The following is a 14,789-nucleotide window of genomic DNA, read 5'->3' as shown; positions in this document are numbered from 1 at the left end:
TTCCAATCCAACTCTGTTCCCAAAGAGGGACAAATACGTGAAGAAGAAAAGCCATCAAATCAGAAGCAAGACGATGAGATTGACAAGAAAGCCAACAAATAGTAAGCCATGGCCTGACTCAGAGCCCGCTGTATGTATAGATATTACCGCAATGTTTTCAACAACAGAGAGCTAAGCACTGTCTGTATGTGAGGTAGAAAAAAACAGTTTTGATCCACTTACTGCTATCTCACTTTACCACACTGCTATTCATGGATTAGAATACCCATAGAGGATGGGGTAGTGTTGGTTTTTGTATGTATGTGGCATTTGTAGTGTATAATAATAATATAATCATTTCAGAAATAAAACCACAGATCATTTCAAATTATTTCATTTATTGCTTGAAATGTTTTACAAATAAACATAATTCGAAAACAAGCATAATAAAATAATGTAATCATCAAAGACTATAAAAACACACCATACATTTTCTTATACACAAGAGAGAGGCCTTCAAGCACACTTTGTAAACTAGGCACACATTATAATTCATTGTCATTTTCTTCATGTCACTCTTTGTTCAAACAAATACATTTCTTAGCAGAAATGTAACACACCTCACAGTCTACCTCCAAAAGGCAAGATGTTGTCAGGAGAGTCAAGCCTTTTAGAGAGCTTCTCTTGCAGACAGCATGTGTTTTACAGTATTCCGGAAGTTCATAAAAAGTATGCATTGTATGGTATCACCTATTGTATGTTAATAGGGTCAGCAGGGGTTCCATGTCTTCAAGTGTAAGAAATATCAGAAAGCTTTCTTTTGGCTAGACCTTCGAGGACAGATACAAAGCTATCATTAGAACACTGAAATATTGAGAGCTCCATCAAACAAAACGGTGTTGCTCAGGGCCAGTAATGGCTTGTACAGACCTTCTGCTCCAAGATTCCAATGTTTGTCTTTCTGAAACTCCCTTTCTGAATTATAACAATCTGGCTGATCCTCCTTGGGCAATAATAGCCTTATAGCTGTTCCTCCTTGGCTGTAATGGTTGTTAAAGGCCATCATCACCAACCTCCGTAAAGACCCATAACTCGAGTTTGGGCATTTAACTACGGTTAATGTTCTTGGTAGAAGGCTACAACAATATTCAACACACGCATCTTACTTGATACAGATGCATTCTATTAAAAAATAACATGATGACAGGAGGCAGCCGTTGGTTACCTTATTAAAAACAAGCTTGATTACAACCAACTCACAAGGACATTCGACTGAAAAAAAAACAACACCGACCCCTATTCCGTCGCCGCCCTTTATTTCTTGCCCTTCTGTTCAGTGATCTTCTAACCATTATAAGCATGGGCAACAGTTAAACGACATACTAAGCTATTACTTTGTTTCACTATCTGCCAGATATTCGGATTTAATGTTCAAGACATCTCAGTTCGTTTTATGTACTGCTTACTGCTGCATGTTTGCACAGCAAGGGTACACTAGGCCTAGTTCTAACCCCTCATAATTAAACTCTGCTTCTTGGGCAAGAACAATTCAATGTGCAGCCAACTGGAGCACTCCTTTGTGTGTGGTAGGGGAAAGCGCAAAGGATGAAGCAAAAAGATGGTTAAATAAATGTTATCTACTGCATGAAGCTCAGTTCAGCCCTACAGATTTGACCGGGATGACCTTTTAGGGTTCTTATAGCAATAGAATGTATTAATCTGGTCAGGCATGTTAAGAATGACAAGAAAAGCATAGGTCAGGCAGGATTACTTAAAGGACGCAGCTGGGGAGTCCAGGGTAACAAAGGCAAATTATCTGAGAATCCAGACCAGGTGACAAATTCAGATCACATGCCAGCAAGGAAAAGACAAGAATGTGCCAGCTAATAACCAGGAGAACACGAACAAAAACTTAACTTGGTACTCTGATGAAGTGAAAACAAACCCTTGTGGTAGGTTTATTTTGCCATTAGCATATTAGATAGATAGATAGATAGATAGATAGATAGATAGATAGATAGATAGATAGATAGATAGATAGATAGATAGATAGATAGATAAGGACAATTCTATGGTTAAATAGCAATGCCAACGGAAACCAATACACAGAAGCAAATAACCTGATGCACGTGGCAACTGAAATTAGCTGGAATTTTTACCACAGCAGTTCATTAATACACATGTTTGAGGGCGACTGGGTCTAGAAGAAACAATTTGCAACTGATTAACTGGAATTCGGACCAGGGAAGAAGAATAGAGCTTCAACAATGGTAAGCAGAAAAATCACTTAAAACACATATGCGATCTTCTATTTCAGCTTCCAGAACAAAAACAATGTCTATGCTAAATTGCGTTCCACTGGTTACCACCAGAGGTGGTTAAGAGAAAAAAATTAAATGAGGAAGAAGATACAGCGTCAAATGAGTCAGGGGATGCTTCTTCTTAGTAAAATACAAATAAAAAATAGTGTAGTGTGTTTATCTAGGTTTCTTTATATTTAGCTTTGTTTAAGCAACATGCATATTTTAAGGACGTGGTACTCCAATGGTTTTTAGAACGAATGGTTTGTGGGGGAAGAGGCGTGGCCTCGGACTCTGAAGCAGCGATGCTGTTTTACACAACATACATATATACATACATTCATACATACTGCACCGTGTCTTTACTAGTCAAGAGCATAGGCACGACGAAGAAAACAAATTTAGCTGCACAAGATTGCAAGTGATCCTTCGGATCACAACAAAGAAGGGGGAATTATGGATTATGTGGACAAATCTGAAAATCAGATCTTCATCTGATTATATGGTGGGTGTTTAATAATAATCCGAGGGATCCCGTAAACATCCTCCGGCCTTGGTTTAAATGTGCTTTGTATGCAATGCACAATTGATGCTTTTGTATGCGTGCAATTACTGGTTGAAAGTATTCTCAGAAAATCCGTAGAGATCGAAATTACGCACGTCAAACAATGACTACGTACCAGTGCGTTATTTATGCATAGTTGTGCCCGGCATATACACATAGTGTACGTACTGCATTCATTTTGCATGCTGTGAGTAGCGAAACGCAGAGCGTACTTTCATTTGTACAGTCACAGTGGTTCTTTCCTGTTACCAATTTCGCACGGCCTTAAAAAACTACATACATTTGTGACTTGTAAACTAGCTGCACCCGACTCATTTGGTTGTAACTTAGCCTAGGTGCTCAGGTAAGTGAGGGAAGAGGATTTCAATAGGTTTGATATCAACCCAAAGAAGTGACCATTTGCAAAAGGCATCCGAATTTGCACTCCTCTGAGAAAGCCTACTTTTGCACACCCGTGAGGAAATTACATGTGATGCAAACAGTACACAGACAATAGTAGACTAAACGGGGCTGTGTGCTTTGTGAAACACATACCTTAAAGTATAACTTTGTCCAGCCTCTTGTCAGATGTATGCCAGGTAACAAACATTGGTAATGCGGCCCATAATATTGGCTACTCCTAACTGCATCCATCTTGCATGTTCGGAAATGTGTAAGGACCCAAATTAACTGCATTACCATTTGCCTGTCAAGCAGCTGTAAATCGCAAAAACGGGAGCTTTAATTTTCACTCGATTTGATAAATAACTGACGGAGTACAGAATCATTTCACAAAGTCCTGTAATGTTTAAAAAAAAAAAGCAAAAGCAAAACGATCCAACCCAAGTTCAAGAGGGGAGATGCATGTTTCACCCTTTTAGCACAGCACATAAGACTTTGGTTGTAGTTCATTTGACGAGTCCTCAAAATGGCGGTCAGAAATCCGGATGTTTTCCTCCTGAAAGAGAAATTAAACCAGTTGGTAAGGGATCATGGTAAAATAATACACTATTGGAGGCAGCACATTCTGGTTGGCAGCGGCAAGGCCCTAGCCAGCCAGAACTCACTACTCCTGTCAAGGGTGAATACATTCACTGTATAACCTGTGGTCACCCTTGGATAGCTTGGCACACAGCAGTCAGGCTCATCACAGAGGCAATGTGTGAAGCAAAAACACAGCACTTCCCTGCCCAAAATATGACTTCACACACAGTGTATGTATAACAAGATTGTATTCAAAACACATATTGTCAGCACAACAGGATTATAATGTAACTCTGGGCCTATACCCCAATTAGAAATAGAAGTCACAATATGAGGCCAATCTGTGTGAGACACTAGCTACTGTATGTACACATGAAGAAAACAGTACATTCCCGCACCCACATAAGGTGCCAAAAGTTGTCAGCCCAAGTCCCATCCTAGAATTCCCCATAGTCAGTGTAACACAAAAATTCAGGGTGTACCCCTTTTCCCAACGTTAGCATGAATGTGTACATACAAGGTTTACTGCACTTCCACGTAGCACTGCATCCGAGGCCGCAATAGTAGGATGTAATGGCAAATGTAAGAACTCTGTGACAGAATAAACATGACCAGCGGCACCATGGTACTGTCTTCGCATTCACCCGCACTCACTCCCACACATCCTCTCTGCACCATTGTGTGGTGCCAAGGGTATCAGTCAGCGTGCACACACAGTCACTTGTACGCATTCAATCCTGGCACCCTAATGCAGTGCCCTGATATCCAGATAGTGGATGCTATTGTGTTTACAAGTACCCTGGATTCCAAACTACCTTCCACCCACCAACCTGCTTCGGCTATCCCACCCCTCTTCGAACCAAAGATTGTATCAACCTTTCCTTGGTTACTAGGCCACTCTTAGCTAAGTCGCATTTCTCAGGGCTCTGGGGTCAAGATGGGGTAAAGGAAAGACAACAGCCAATAAACAATTAATAAGGAGGCGCATGGGCTCCCCACAAGAGGTTCACTCAGAGGTCTGGAAAAACACAGGTGGAGGGTCACTGGAGGCGCAGTTAGACACAGAGACACCCAGTACAGCCAGAAAGTCCAATGTTACAAAATAGTTGCCAATTTTAGCACCTCTGGAAGGGAGAGGCACAGTCGGGGCTTGTTGACGTGAGTTGCCGTCAACACTTCTAGTTGCACATGACAAGTTACTAGGCCCCACCTCCTATGCCTTGAGATACTGCATCTGGCGCATGAAGAGTCAATTGACACCAAACAGTTACTATTCCACATGAAAAGTACTCAGTGCCGTACCTCCCCAAAAAGGAGGCACAACATCAGGGGTCCGATGATCTGGGTCGCCCTGGGTCGCCCTGACCATACGTTCATTCACAAGCCGATTCCCAAGATGGTGCCTCCTCGGACAGAAGCACCAGTCTGGTGTGTGATGACTTGAACTGCACCAGATAATCCTGGACTCTCCCCTGAAGGATGTAAATCCTGCACCCCTATGGGAGGAGCAACATAAAGCACAGGATGACTTGAGTCACACTAGACCAACGGGTTACACTCGGAACTTGGTTTCCCTCTCTCTCTGGAATAAGGCACACTGTCTAGTACACAATGACTTTAGTCGCACCAGACTCTCCCGGTCAGACACTTCAGCGCAAGTTCAGCTAAGCCATATGAGGCCAAGTTCAACACATCTCAGGCTGCACCCCCACGTCCGAGAGTTGCAACCAATGAACAGGGTACCACACACAATGAGCAGGTAGCCGAAGCTCACACAAGAGAAATACAACACACTCAATTATAGCGTACCCCACAGGGTCCCACACCGGGTGATCCTGTTCACAGCAATAAGTCATTTCGGTTTGCAGTAATCCATACAATGAAGGGGCAGTTCTTGGCAAGCTACGCACCAGGCAATTCCGGTCTCCAGACACAATACTTAGGCCATGCTAATGCTGTTTCTGCCAGGTGAAGTCCAGTATACGATGTAGGTGCAGCAGAGGGCACAGCTCTCCAAATATTACTGGTCATAGATGTAGATCCCTCTCGGGAGGTCTTTGAAGTCCCTGAGACCCCCGTAGAGAATACGGGACAAGGCAACCTGCCCTTCAAGAGTACTCTTTGGGACGCTACACAGCAGCAGGCAATCAGCCCCAGGCCAGTCTCTAAGGAGGAAGGGGGCGTGGATCCCCTCCTCAGACAGTTATCCTCCTGTGCACAACATATTCCTCTGGCACTGTGCCCACACGGTTCAGAAGCTCCAGTCCTGCATCACCATAAAGGTTGCTCTGCCTTGCTGATGTTGAGTGCCCCTAGTTATACTAGATGGTTCCTTTGACGTTAGGGGTGGTTTAAAGGGTTCAACTTTGAAGCACGATGTCTCCCCTAAATTTCCTCCCTGTCCGTCCTGAGGCTCTGGAATGCAGATCGTTATCCTTTGTGGGGCCTTGCTCTGACTCCGAGAGGCCAAGTGTCAAAAACCTCTCTCCTCAACCTATCTATCCAGGCCCAAATAGCAGGGAAATGTCATTCTGGATGCCCTAGTTTTATAGCGGTCACCTGGGAATTGCACAGATACGCTCTTCCCCCGTGACCCGTGGAATGAAGCCTAATTTACAAGACACCAGAACCATTTCAGAACCTAGAAATGCTCACTTCCTAGAAGTGGCAGTTCTAGGGCATCAATGACAAAACCACCTTTACCATCAGAAAGGGTTTGTCATTCTGAATCAAACAGTACTAAACATCATGAGGATGCTCCCCTGCAAGCCACTATTGCAGCCAGACTTACTAAGACTCCTTCCCCCCTGTTACCTTATGGACAGGCAGCTCTCATAGGTAGTGGCAACACACATGGGTATTCAGCACTCCCTGGTGCACATATGCCCTTGCACACATCAATGGTTGCCAGGGCATGTAGGACACTTTCATTAAAGCCACCACAAAGGTGCAAGTGCACCAAAATTGGCCTGCTCTATCAGGCTTAGTTCCTATATTAGAATACCCATGTGCAAACATATACAACCTGGCAAATGATGCCAGGTCCAGTAACTATATAGGAAAACCCCCAGGGTGCAAGTATGCATGGATGGGTGAGTGATTGGCAAGTTATGCGGTCCCCTTTAAGAGTATGACACCCTTGTGCAAGTAGGCACTTTGATGCCAACTATGCCAAGCTCCCCATATATATGAACGCCTACATGCACATGGGAAAAGAGAGGCCCCATGGCTGGTTATTATTAGGCACCTCTCTACAAGGGTGCACCTATTGGCAAGCTGTGGCAGGCGCAACATACATGAAATCCACCATTGTGTAAGTGTGCACCCACTGGCTTTGTATGCCAGACTCAGTACCTCTGAGGACCCCAAGACCTCTGTGCACACCCTGGGCCTTGCATGGCAGGGCCTACACATGTTGACCAGTGCCACCTCCCCTCCAGGGGAGGACATGCTGAACGCACTTCCACTCTGCCCATACCGAGGGAGAGTGCCCATGGCCCACTGCTACTCTTAGAGGACCAACCCACCCTTATTGACATGGCTGACCCCTACCCCCCTTTAGGTAGGGGATACCCACAAGGGGGTGCTCCCCTGCCCAGAAACAACACCCCTTTGTATACCCGCTCTGCCCTCTGCCTACCACCAGCCCTGACGTTGGGGCCCTCTGGGGAAGGCATAAGGCAGCTCAGGGTTGTCCCCCACACAGGGACTGCCACAGTGAACAAAGGCACATTAATGCCCCTGTAGGCCTACCCCATAGGCCTCGGGCATGGTTAATGAGGTCTTCTAAGGGGTGGCACAACCAGTGCACATCCCCCTAGCAGCAAGGGACGTACCCACCCCGGGCATGTGGTATACCTATTTACAGGGCCATCCTATCATAGTTAGGATGGGTGCATCCACTTTCCCATTGCCAGACATTAGGCAAGTGGCCAGAGTCCTAAGGTCACACAGAGAGAGTCAGCGAAGACTGGGAGAAGAAAGAAAAAGTTTCAGGAAAATTCCCTCAGCAGAGCCATGTCCAGCATACATTGTCATGGTATACCTACACTCTAGCTCATTACCAAGCCTTCACAAATTAACATACAGTTATCAGCCGCTGCTTAGACAGGCCGAGGGAAAAAGCAGGGGCTAACCCAGGACAGGTGCTGCCAGGCCCCTGATCCTGGGGCATCACCCACCTCTCATTTTTTACCTGAAAGTCTATCTGAGTGTGAGTGATGGGACCTTCATGTCCATTTCAAGGGAGCCCCCGTAGGTTGGACGATGATCCTCGGAAGAAGAGGAAAATCAGTACCTAGATACAATTTTGTTGGTGGTATGATTGAATATAGTCACTTAAAAACCATAAATGTAATTAAATAAAATTATCTCCTTGGATGGGAGTGGTACCAGCAGCGACTTCCTTCCTGAGAAGCAGCAGAGGAAACACTGGAGGAAATAACGAGTCTTGGCTCCCAGAAAAGTGTGTGAAAAAGAGGATTTCAGGGTTGTAAATGATGGAGAGCAGTAAATAGGAACTGCTGTAGGTGTCAGGCAGTACTGGAAAACAAAGCCGACCCTGACAAAAAAATGTCATGCAACCCCACACTCAGAGGCTTAGGTTAGTGGGTAAGGTGTTTGAGCTGTTACACTCCCCTAAAAATGCATTCTGCAGTAATAGTTGGGTTCAAGTGCTTTCAGTCGGGTATGGTGAGGTGTCTGTTAAATTTCATCTGGGAATGTTACATACACAAAGACTAAAACACACACACACACTCGCTCTCTCATCTCTGTTTTGAAGGTCTTCAAAAATGTTGGTTAGTTTGACAAATATTGTGGACAATCTGAAGCTCACACCCCCTTAATCTTACTGACCAAGCTACGTCCCCTGCCCAAACTGAAGGAGAATGCGACTAGAATGCAGGAATAGGAGCATGGTGGTGCTTAATTTGTGCTTGTTATGTCCGGTGCTGAGCACCGGCACCTATTTTTGAGCATTTGCTGCGAGCGAAAGACACATATGGGAAAGACGGAGAAAGGAAAAAACGAAAAAGCGTCACAAAGGGAGAAAGTAGAAAGCTGCTAGAGTGAGCTGAAGGGACAGGAAGGGCTGTAAATGGATTGAAGAGGCTCGGGATGGCTTCAGGATTACGCCACCTCAGTATTCCTTTTTCCCTCATTTAATTGCAGCAGCCGCGTGTTTAAGCGGAGGGCTTTGGGTACCCGCACGTTTTTATTTACAAATTAAGCACTGGAGCATGGTAGGATCTTTGCTACCCATCAAGCTCTAACAGAAGCCCCCATGCTACAGCCTTCCAGGGAGATGCCAGAGTGGCACAATGGTCAGTCACGCTGTGTGTGGGTGCCTGGCTCAGGGAAGCATATGCAGGGTCTAGGGTTCATAGCAGAGGTCACAAAGAACAGGCCCGCGTATGCCTGTAAGTGCAACTGTGCTGCTTGAAACAATCAAGGACTCTATATTGGAGACCAGCACCAATCCTGCATTCAATGGTACATGCCGCATATTCACTAAACAACAAACTGGAAAAAAAACATTTCACTTGAACTGTAAGGAATGCAACATGGCCGTCCTCAGAGCATTCATAGACGGGTTGGGATACAGAGAGTGTTCCTGGAATAATGTAGCAATGAAAGATCGAATTCTGCAGGAGAGTTAAATAAATAATGCACTGAGAAAGGCAAATTATGTGTCAGAATTCACCACATTCTGTGTTAGTATTATTTCATTATTTTGTCACTTTAACTACATTAAATCTATCTGCTGACCATAAGGTCCATTGGGATTAAACCTCTTTAATAGCGGTTTACAAGTGAATACAGCAATGATCACCTGAAAGGCGAGGTGAGCAGTTAACCTTTGCAAAGGGTCTACAGTGTACTTGATTACTAGTTTGGGTTCCTATTTAGTGAGAAGTACATTATTTTGTTTATATCTGCAAATTATACAACAGATGGCGGATTATGTGGCAAATGCAGTAACTCCATGATGATCCGGAAAACCCTATGGCTGCAGAATCACATAATTCAAATGAGTCTGGATATAAAAGTACTGGATGCTGCAGACCAACTCAATGGTAAAACATCCAGGGCTGTCAAGAGGGAAGGGTGTAGATGGAGCATTATACCACAGGCCTGCACTTTCCAGGGACCTGCACTCCTTCAGTGAGGTTTATCTATGCATTTTTAATTTCAAGAAAGCTAGCTTTCCTCATTAATAGTAAAGCAGCTTACATGGTCATCACTAGGGCATAAGTCATGCTTCTCTTCACCTGGAGCACATTTATTTTGTAAAAACATGGAAAGGGGTGCTTATGGCACCTTTCATGCAGGTGTGTTGGCCTTAGGCCTCACAAAAACGTAAGATGAGCCTAAAACTACCCCAGCATCTGTGGTAGTACTCAGATAAAGTAGCAGATAACCTTTCATGGACATGTGCATTCTGTCTTGCCCAAAAATATTGTGGTAGACTAACCTTGCATCTTTTATTTCTTATTTCAATCTTTGTTTTAGTAGTACAATGCTGATCGATTTTCCCAATAGGGAGTCACCCTTCATTTAAACAATTAGGAGAGCTAAGGTTTTCCCGTTCGGTACTCTCCAAGCAGCATAATATTTTGCTGTCACTAAACGTTTTATAAGGAGCTTAAAGTAACCTAATGAAGTGGTGGTGCTTTGAATGCTGTAGAATAATTCATTTGAAAAATAGCCATCTACCTGTTGCAAGAAAGGAGAAACCTTTCAGATACCTTAGTGACAACAGAACTGTACTCAATATTTAAACGAAAGTAGATAACAGCAGGTGAAATCTCATCTTGCTGAGAATCTGCTGGTAGAATTACCTCCAACATGCTGCTAATTCTGCTGCTGGATTCGCTAAAGGAGGAAAATCGTCCACAAAAGGATTTCACATTGCCTTCAAAAGCCAACTGACTTTCTGTTACTAACCAACTTTAAATCAGCCCCAAACTTTTTCTTGTAGGGCACAGTTATCTTGTGAGGACTGAAAGGCTAGGTAGGCCATGGCATGTTCTCAGTCTGCCCTAATGGTCCGTGAAGGAGATGAATGTGCTTACTCCTTTATAGATTTCTTCTGGTATAACGGGCTAGGTGTCCAGGGATAAGATCGCTCTCTCTTCGCCCACTTTAAAAAGCACGATGTTGGGGTGCAAAACCATCATTCATATAGCCACTGGAAGCTAACACTGACATAAATGACACTGCTCCATACTTGAGTTTCCAAGCTCCATCAATGGCAAATGCTGACTTGTGTTCCACATGACTAGAGTCACAAAAATACATTCATCTATTCATCATAAACTTAAGGCTACTAATTGCCTTTATTTGTTCATTTTTCGTGATTCTCAAAACCCTGTAGCAGAACGCAAGGAAATTTACAACTTTGGAGTTCCAGCCATATTATTAATCTTCCATGCGTGAAAGAGTAAATTTTCTGCATGGCTGAAAAAACTCAAGTAAGTGCTTGGCGAAAACATCCAAAGCACATTTTTTTCTTAACACTTGGGAGCCACAGTCTCGCCCTCTGCTTGCTCGTCTGACACCCGCGCCACTTAAACTAACCAAAGTAACTCTCGAGTAAGAAAGGAGAAAGATTCAGATTTAATTTTCACTCGTTAAATTAGGACAAAAACGATAGACGTTGCAACGAATAAAACCAGATTAATGTATGATTCTGGGACTCGTTGAATTTAAGGAGGAACACACGCAGCTAGATATTTTACAGCCACGGAGTCAGGAGAGAAGCTGCAGTTGCTCGTTTTTCCATCAATTGTCTGAGTTCAAAGTCACATTATTTCACTGGCACTTTGTAAAATGTTCAAAAAATGATGTAAAGTTCACACATATCTGACTACCAGTTGGATCCAGAGAGTTCACTAACAAATGAAGAATTATCAGAATAATCTGTAATTCTGGGTCCATTTCCTCTGATAAATAGTCATTTTCCTCCAGGTTTTCACAGGGCAGCCAAAACCAAACTGTGGAAGTGAAGTGATTTGCGGTGGTGCGCAGGTCTCACAATTCTGATGTGGCTGGTAACTGCTGTTATGGGCTCCATTGGGATTAAGCTGCCACTTGTCATGAGGACGAGTTTTAAAAGTGACTGAGATCAACTGAAGTTATCGCTGCAACAAAAGGACTTGCTCCTCATATCTCAACTGCATAAATCCACTTTCTGTGCCTGATCATTGACTTTGGCTTCGTAGTTAGACCAAAAGGCAGCAAAAAAAACACATCATACAACTGACAGATACTATCACTGGGTCATCACCTAGAAATGGCACTGTCACGTAGCGTACGTACTGTCTTGCAGCAATGCACATGTAAAGAGCCACTGGGCCTCCACGTGGACGGTACAAACATGCAACACGCACTCAGAGGCCAGGTGTGGCGAAGTGTATAAAGAAAGGGGGTTCTTGACCGCTCAGTACCATACTCAGAGCATATTTTAGTTTGAGGTGCCAGGCTAGCTCCTAAGGTCAGGACACCACTATGAGGAGGTTGCCCAAACCCATGCACAACCGTGCTGAAGGTGATGCCTCTTCTGATGACACATGACTGAAAGAATTCCACTGTCCCCTCTGACACCTTTGGTGGAAAAGCTAAACTCTTGTCGGCCCCAGCCTAAATCATCCAGCAAGGTCAGTCCACGTTCTTTACTCACCTGTGAAGCTGTCTAGCTTATTCCAGGCATTCATACTTGTGATACGTCTGAGATGGCTGATGATCAACAGTAGCAGAATACAGTAGCAGAATGCGGCAGCAGCCCATCCGCCACTATAGGCCCAAGCGCTCACACTTTCCTGCCCCATTCAGCTGGCTGACCTGCAACCACAGCACCATGATGGCACATGTGTATTGGTCGGCTGAACAGCTATTTCTATGTTACGTGGGAAACAAACAGCCGTGAAGAGGTGGCTCCTCCTGCACTTCAGAGGTGAAGAGATATACCAGCTCTTTGAAACCCTGCCGGGGCGAGAGGCTGACAATGACCACAGTACAGGCTCTGAAGGCATACTTTGACCCCAGCTTAACCCTGACTTTGAGTGATTCAAATTGAGGCAGAGCCAACAGCGTGAGGACGGGAACATAGACGTATTCCACACCAAGCTATGACACCTGGCCAGCACGTGCATGAGTGATGATCAGGCCAAAGAGGTTGGTAAGCAAATCACTCAAGGCTCGTGGTCCTCCAGTCTCAGGTGCATAATCCTTTGCCAACCAGGCATGACCCTGGATGCATTCCTCATGCTCCCTTGCATCGACAAATTCTCAAACAGTTGAGCAAGGGACATGGAGTTGGCACTCCCTGAGGCCTTGAAACCTGCAGGGTTTGAGCAAAGCAAGCTCAACTCAAACAAAGGAAGAGCGAGTGGATGCTGTCTACAAGCGACCAGTGCTCACAGACCCCTGCACACACTGTACTAATGCTTGATAAGTGCGGAAACTGTAGATCTGCACGAGGGGGACACCTACCTAGCTAAATGCAAGACATGCTTCCAGTGCAGAAAAGAGAACCACTCTGCCGGAGTCCGCTGCAGTAGGGATAAAGGCTGCAGAGTCCAAGGTAAACAAAGAGTACATTGTGGAAGCAACCACCCTAGAGAAAGGGGGTGGGAATCTGCGATTTGGATAGGACATCCCAAACAGTGATGACAACGATGTGTTCACCATTTTTGCCCGCCAAGCCTGGAGGCACAAAAAGAAAACTATCCATGATGTTCAACATGAGGGTGGGTACATACCTGCAACACACACCTAGAGGTAAGGCATGGCGACAGAGTATAAATGAAAGGGGTTTTGGACAAATCTTCACCATACCCGAAGAGGATATCCTAGTGTGAGTGCCAGGCCGGTCACCTAAGGACTGAACACAGACCATTCACCTCTGAGTGGTGATACCGTTCAAAGCTGTTAGTGCAAAAGTGGACAAGTTATCATACCAATTAAAATTCATAGGTTGGACACTGCTTGTTAAAATGGAAATAAAGACTGCTGAAGAAATCATACATCCAAATATCATATTTTTTTTGCAACAGAATAACAGGTTGCAAAGCCACTTTCAGTACCTGATTCTTTCTGAACTACCAGTGTGGACTTGGGACCCGTGTGTAAGTGGACTTGAATTTAGTTCACGCCAATACTCCATCAATCCCTTGATTTTACGAATTCTCTCACACATTTCTCTATTGCAGAGCTACTTGGCATAAGAAGCACAGCTCATGCCTCACACCAAGTCAAGACAAATCACTTTCATTTATATTACAAAAACAACCTTTGTTATTTCTTTTTAACTGTTTACAATAAAGTTGTGAAAGTCGAATTATTACCATGACAAAATAACATACATATAATGGTCTTCAATTCTGAAAATGTGGTGATAAATGTATTCATTTGAATGCCACTCACCACGACAAAGCAGGCTGGAATTAACTTATTTTTGGGTTAGGGGATCTTCTTAGCGCAATGGATCTCCTTTTGAGCACATCATCAACTTCAGAACTTGAGGCTCCCTAAAGAAAGTGAAAAGTGTTATTTTCCATCCTTGATTCTTCCTGAATGCACGGCGATTCTGCTGAGTTTAAAATTAGGCTGTTTGTTGTGGGTGTATCCTTGTTACAATTCGCAGTCATTGCTTCTATAACACAACAATCCCAACAAAAAGACCCCCACAAGCAGTTGCGTTTTGCAGGAGGGAAAAGGGGTGGGGCGGGGCGGGCCGTGGAGGGGTGGGGGGGGGGGCAAAAAAAATATAGTTTAAAAAAAATGTACCTTTTTAGCCACGTCGATCCGCTCCAGTCCTGCACTGCAGGCACAGGCTCCCAGCCCGCCCTGCGTTGAATCCTAGAATTGGATCTCCGAGGCAGAGTGGAAGTCTCTGCCTGCTCTCACCAACCCGGCAATGCGTTGAACGGTTGGAAAGAGCCTAGTGCGCATGGATATTTGGCCGGCCCGAGACAGCC

General features: G+C 44.4%; 1 protein-coding gene across 3 annotated transcripts in view; it reads right to left on the bottom strand.

The window, feature by feature from the left end:
* Positions 1–363: 363 nt before the first annotated feature.
* The window catches only part of SPATA6L (spermatogenesis associated 6 like), a 323,488-nt gene continuing 309,062 nt past the window's right edge, over positions 364–14,789 (bottom strand). For 2 of the 3 annotated variants that reach the window (XM_069228336.1, XM_069228326.1), the window contains 2 exons: positions 14,236–14,339; positions 3,667–3,781 (listed from right to left, as the gene is read on the bottom strand). In XM_069228336.1, coding sequence (XP_069084437.1) covers positions 14,256–14,339 — 84 coding nt within the window. In that variant the 3' untranslated portion in view covers positions 3,667–3,781; positions 14,236–14,255. Of the gene's footprint in view, positions 3,782–14,235; positions 14,340–14,789 lie in introns of all 3 variants that reach the window. The other variant, XM_069228344.1, reaches the window with a different exon arrangement.

Source organism: Pleurodeles waltl, chromosome 1_1 (genome assembly GCF_031143425.1).
Source record: "Pleurodeles waltl isolate 20211129_DDA chromosome 1_1, aPleWal1.hap1.20221129, whole genome shotgun sequence".
Lineage (NCBI taxonomy): Eukaryota > Metazoa > Chordata > Amphibia > Caudata > Salamandridae > Pleurodeles > Pleurodeles waltl.
This window is presented reverse-complemented; position numbering and strand designations above follow the sequence as displayed.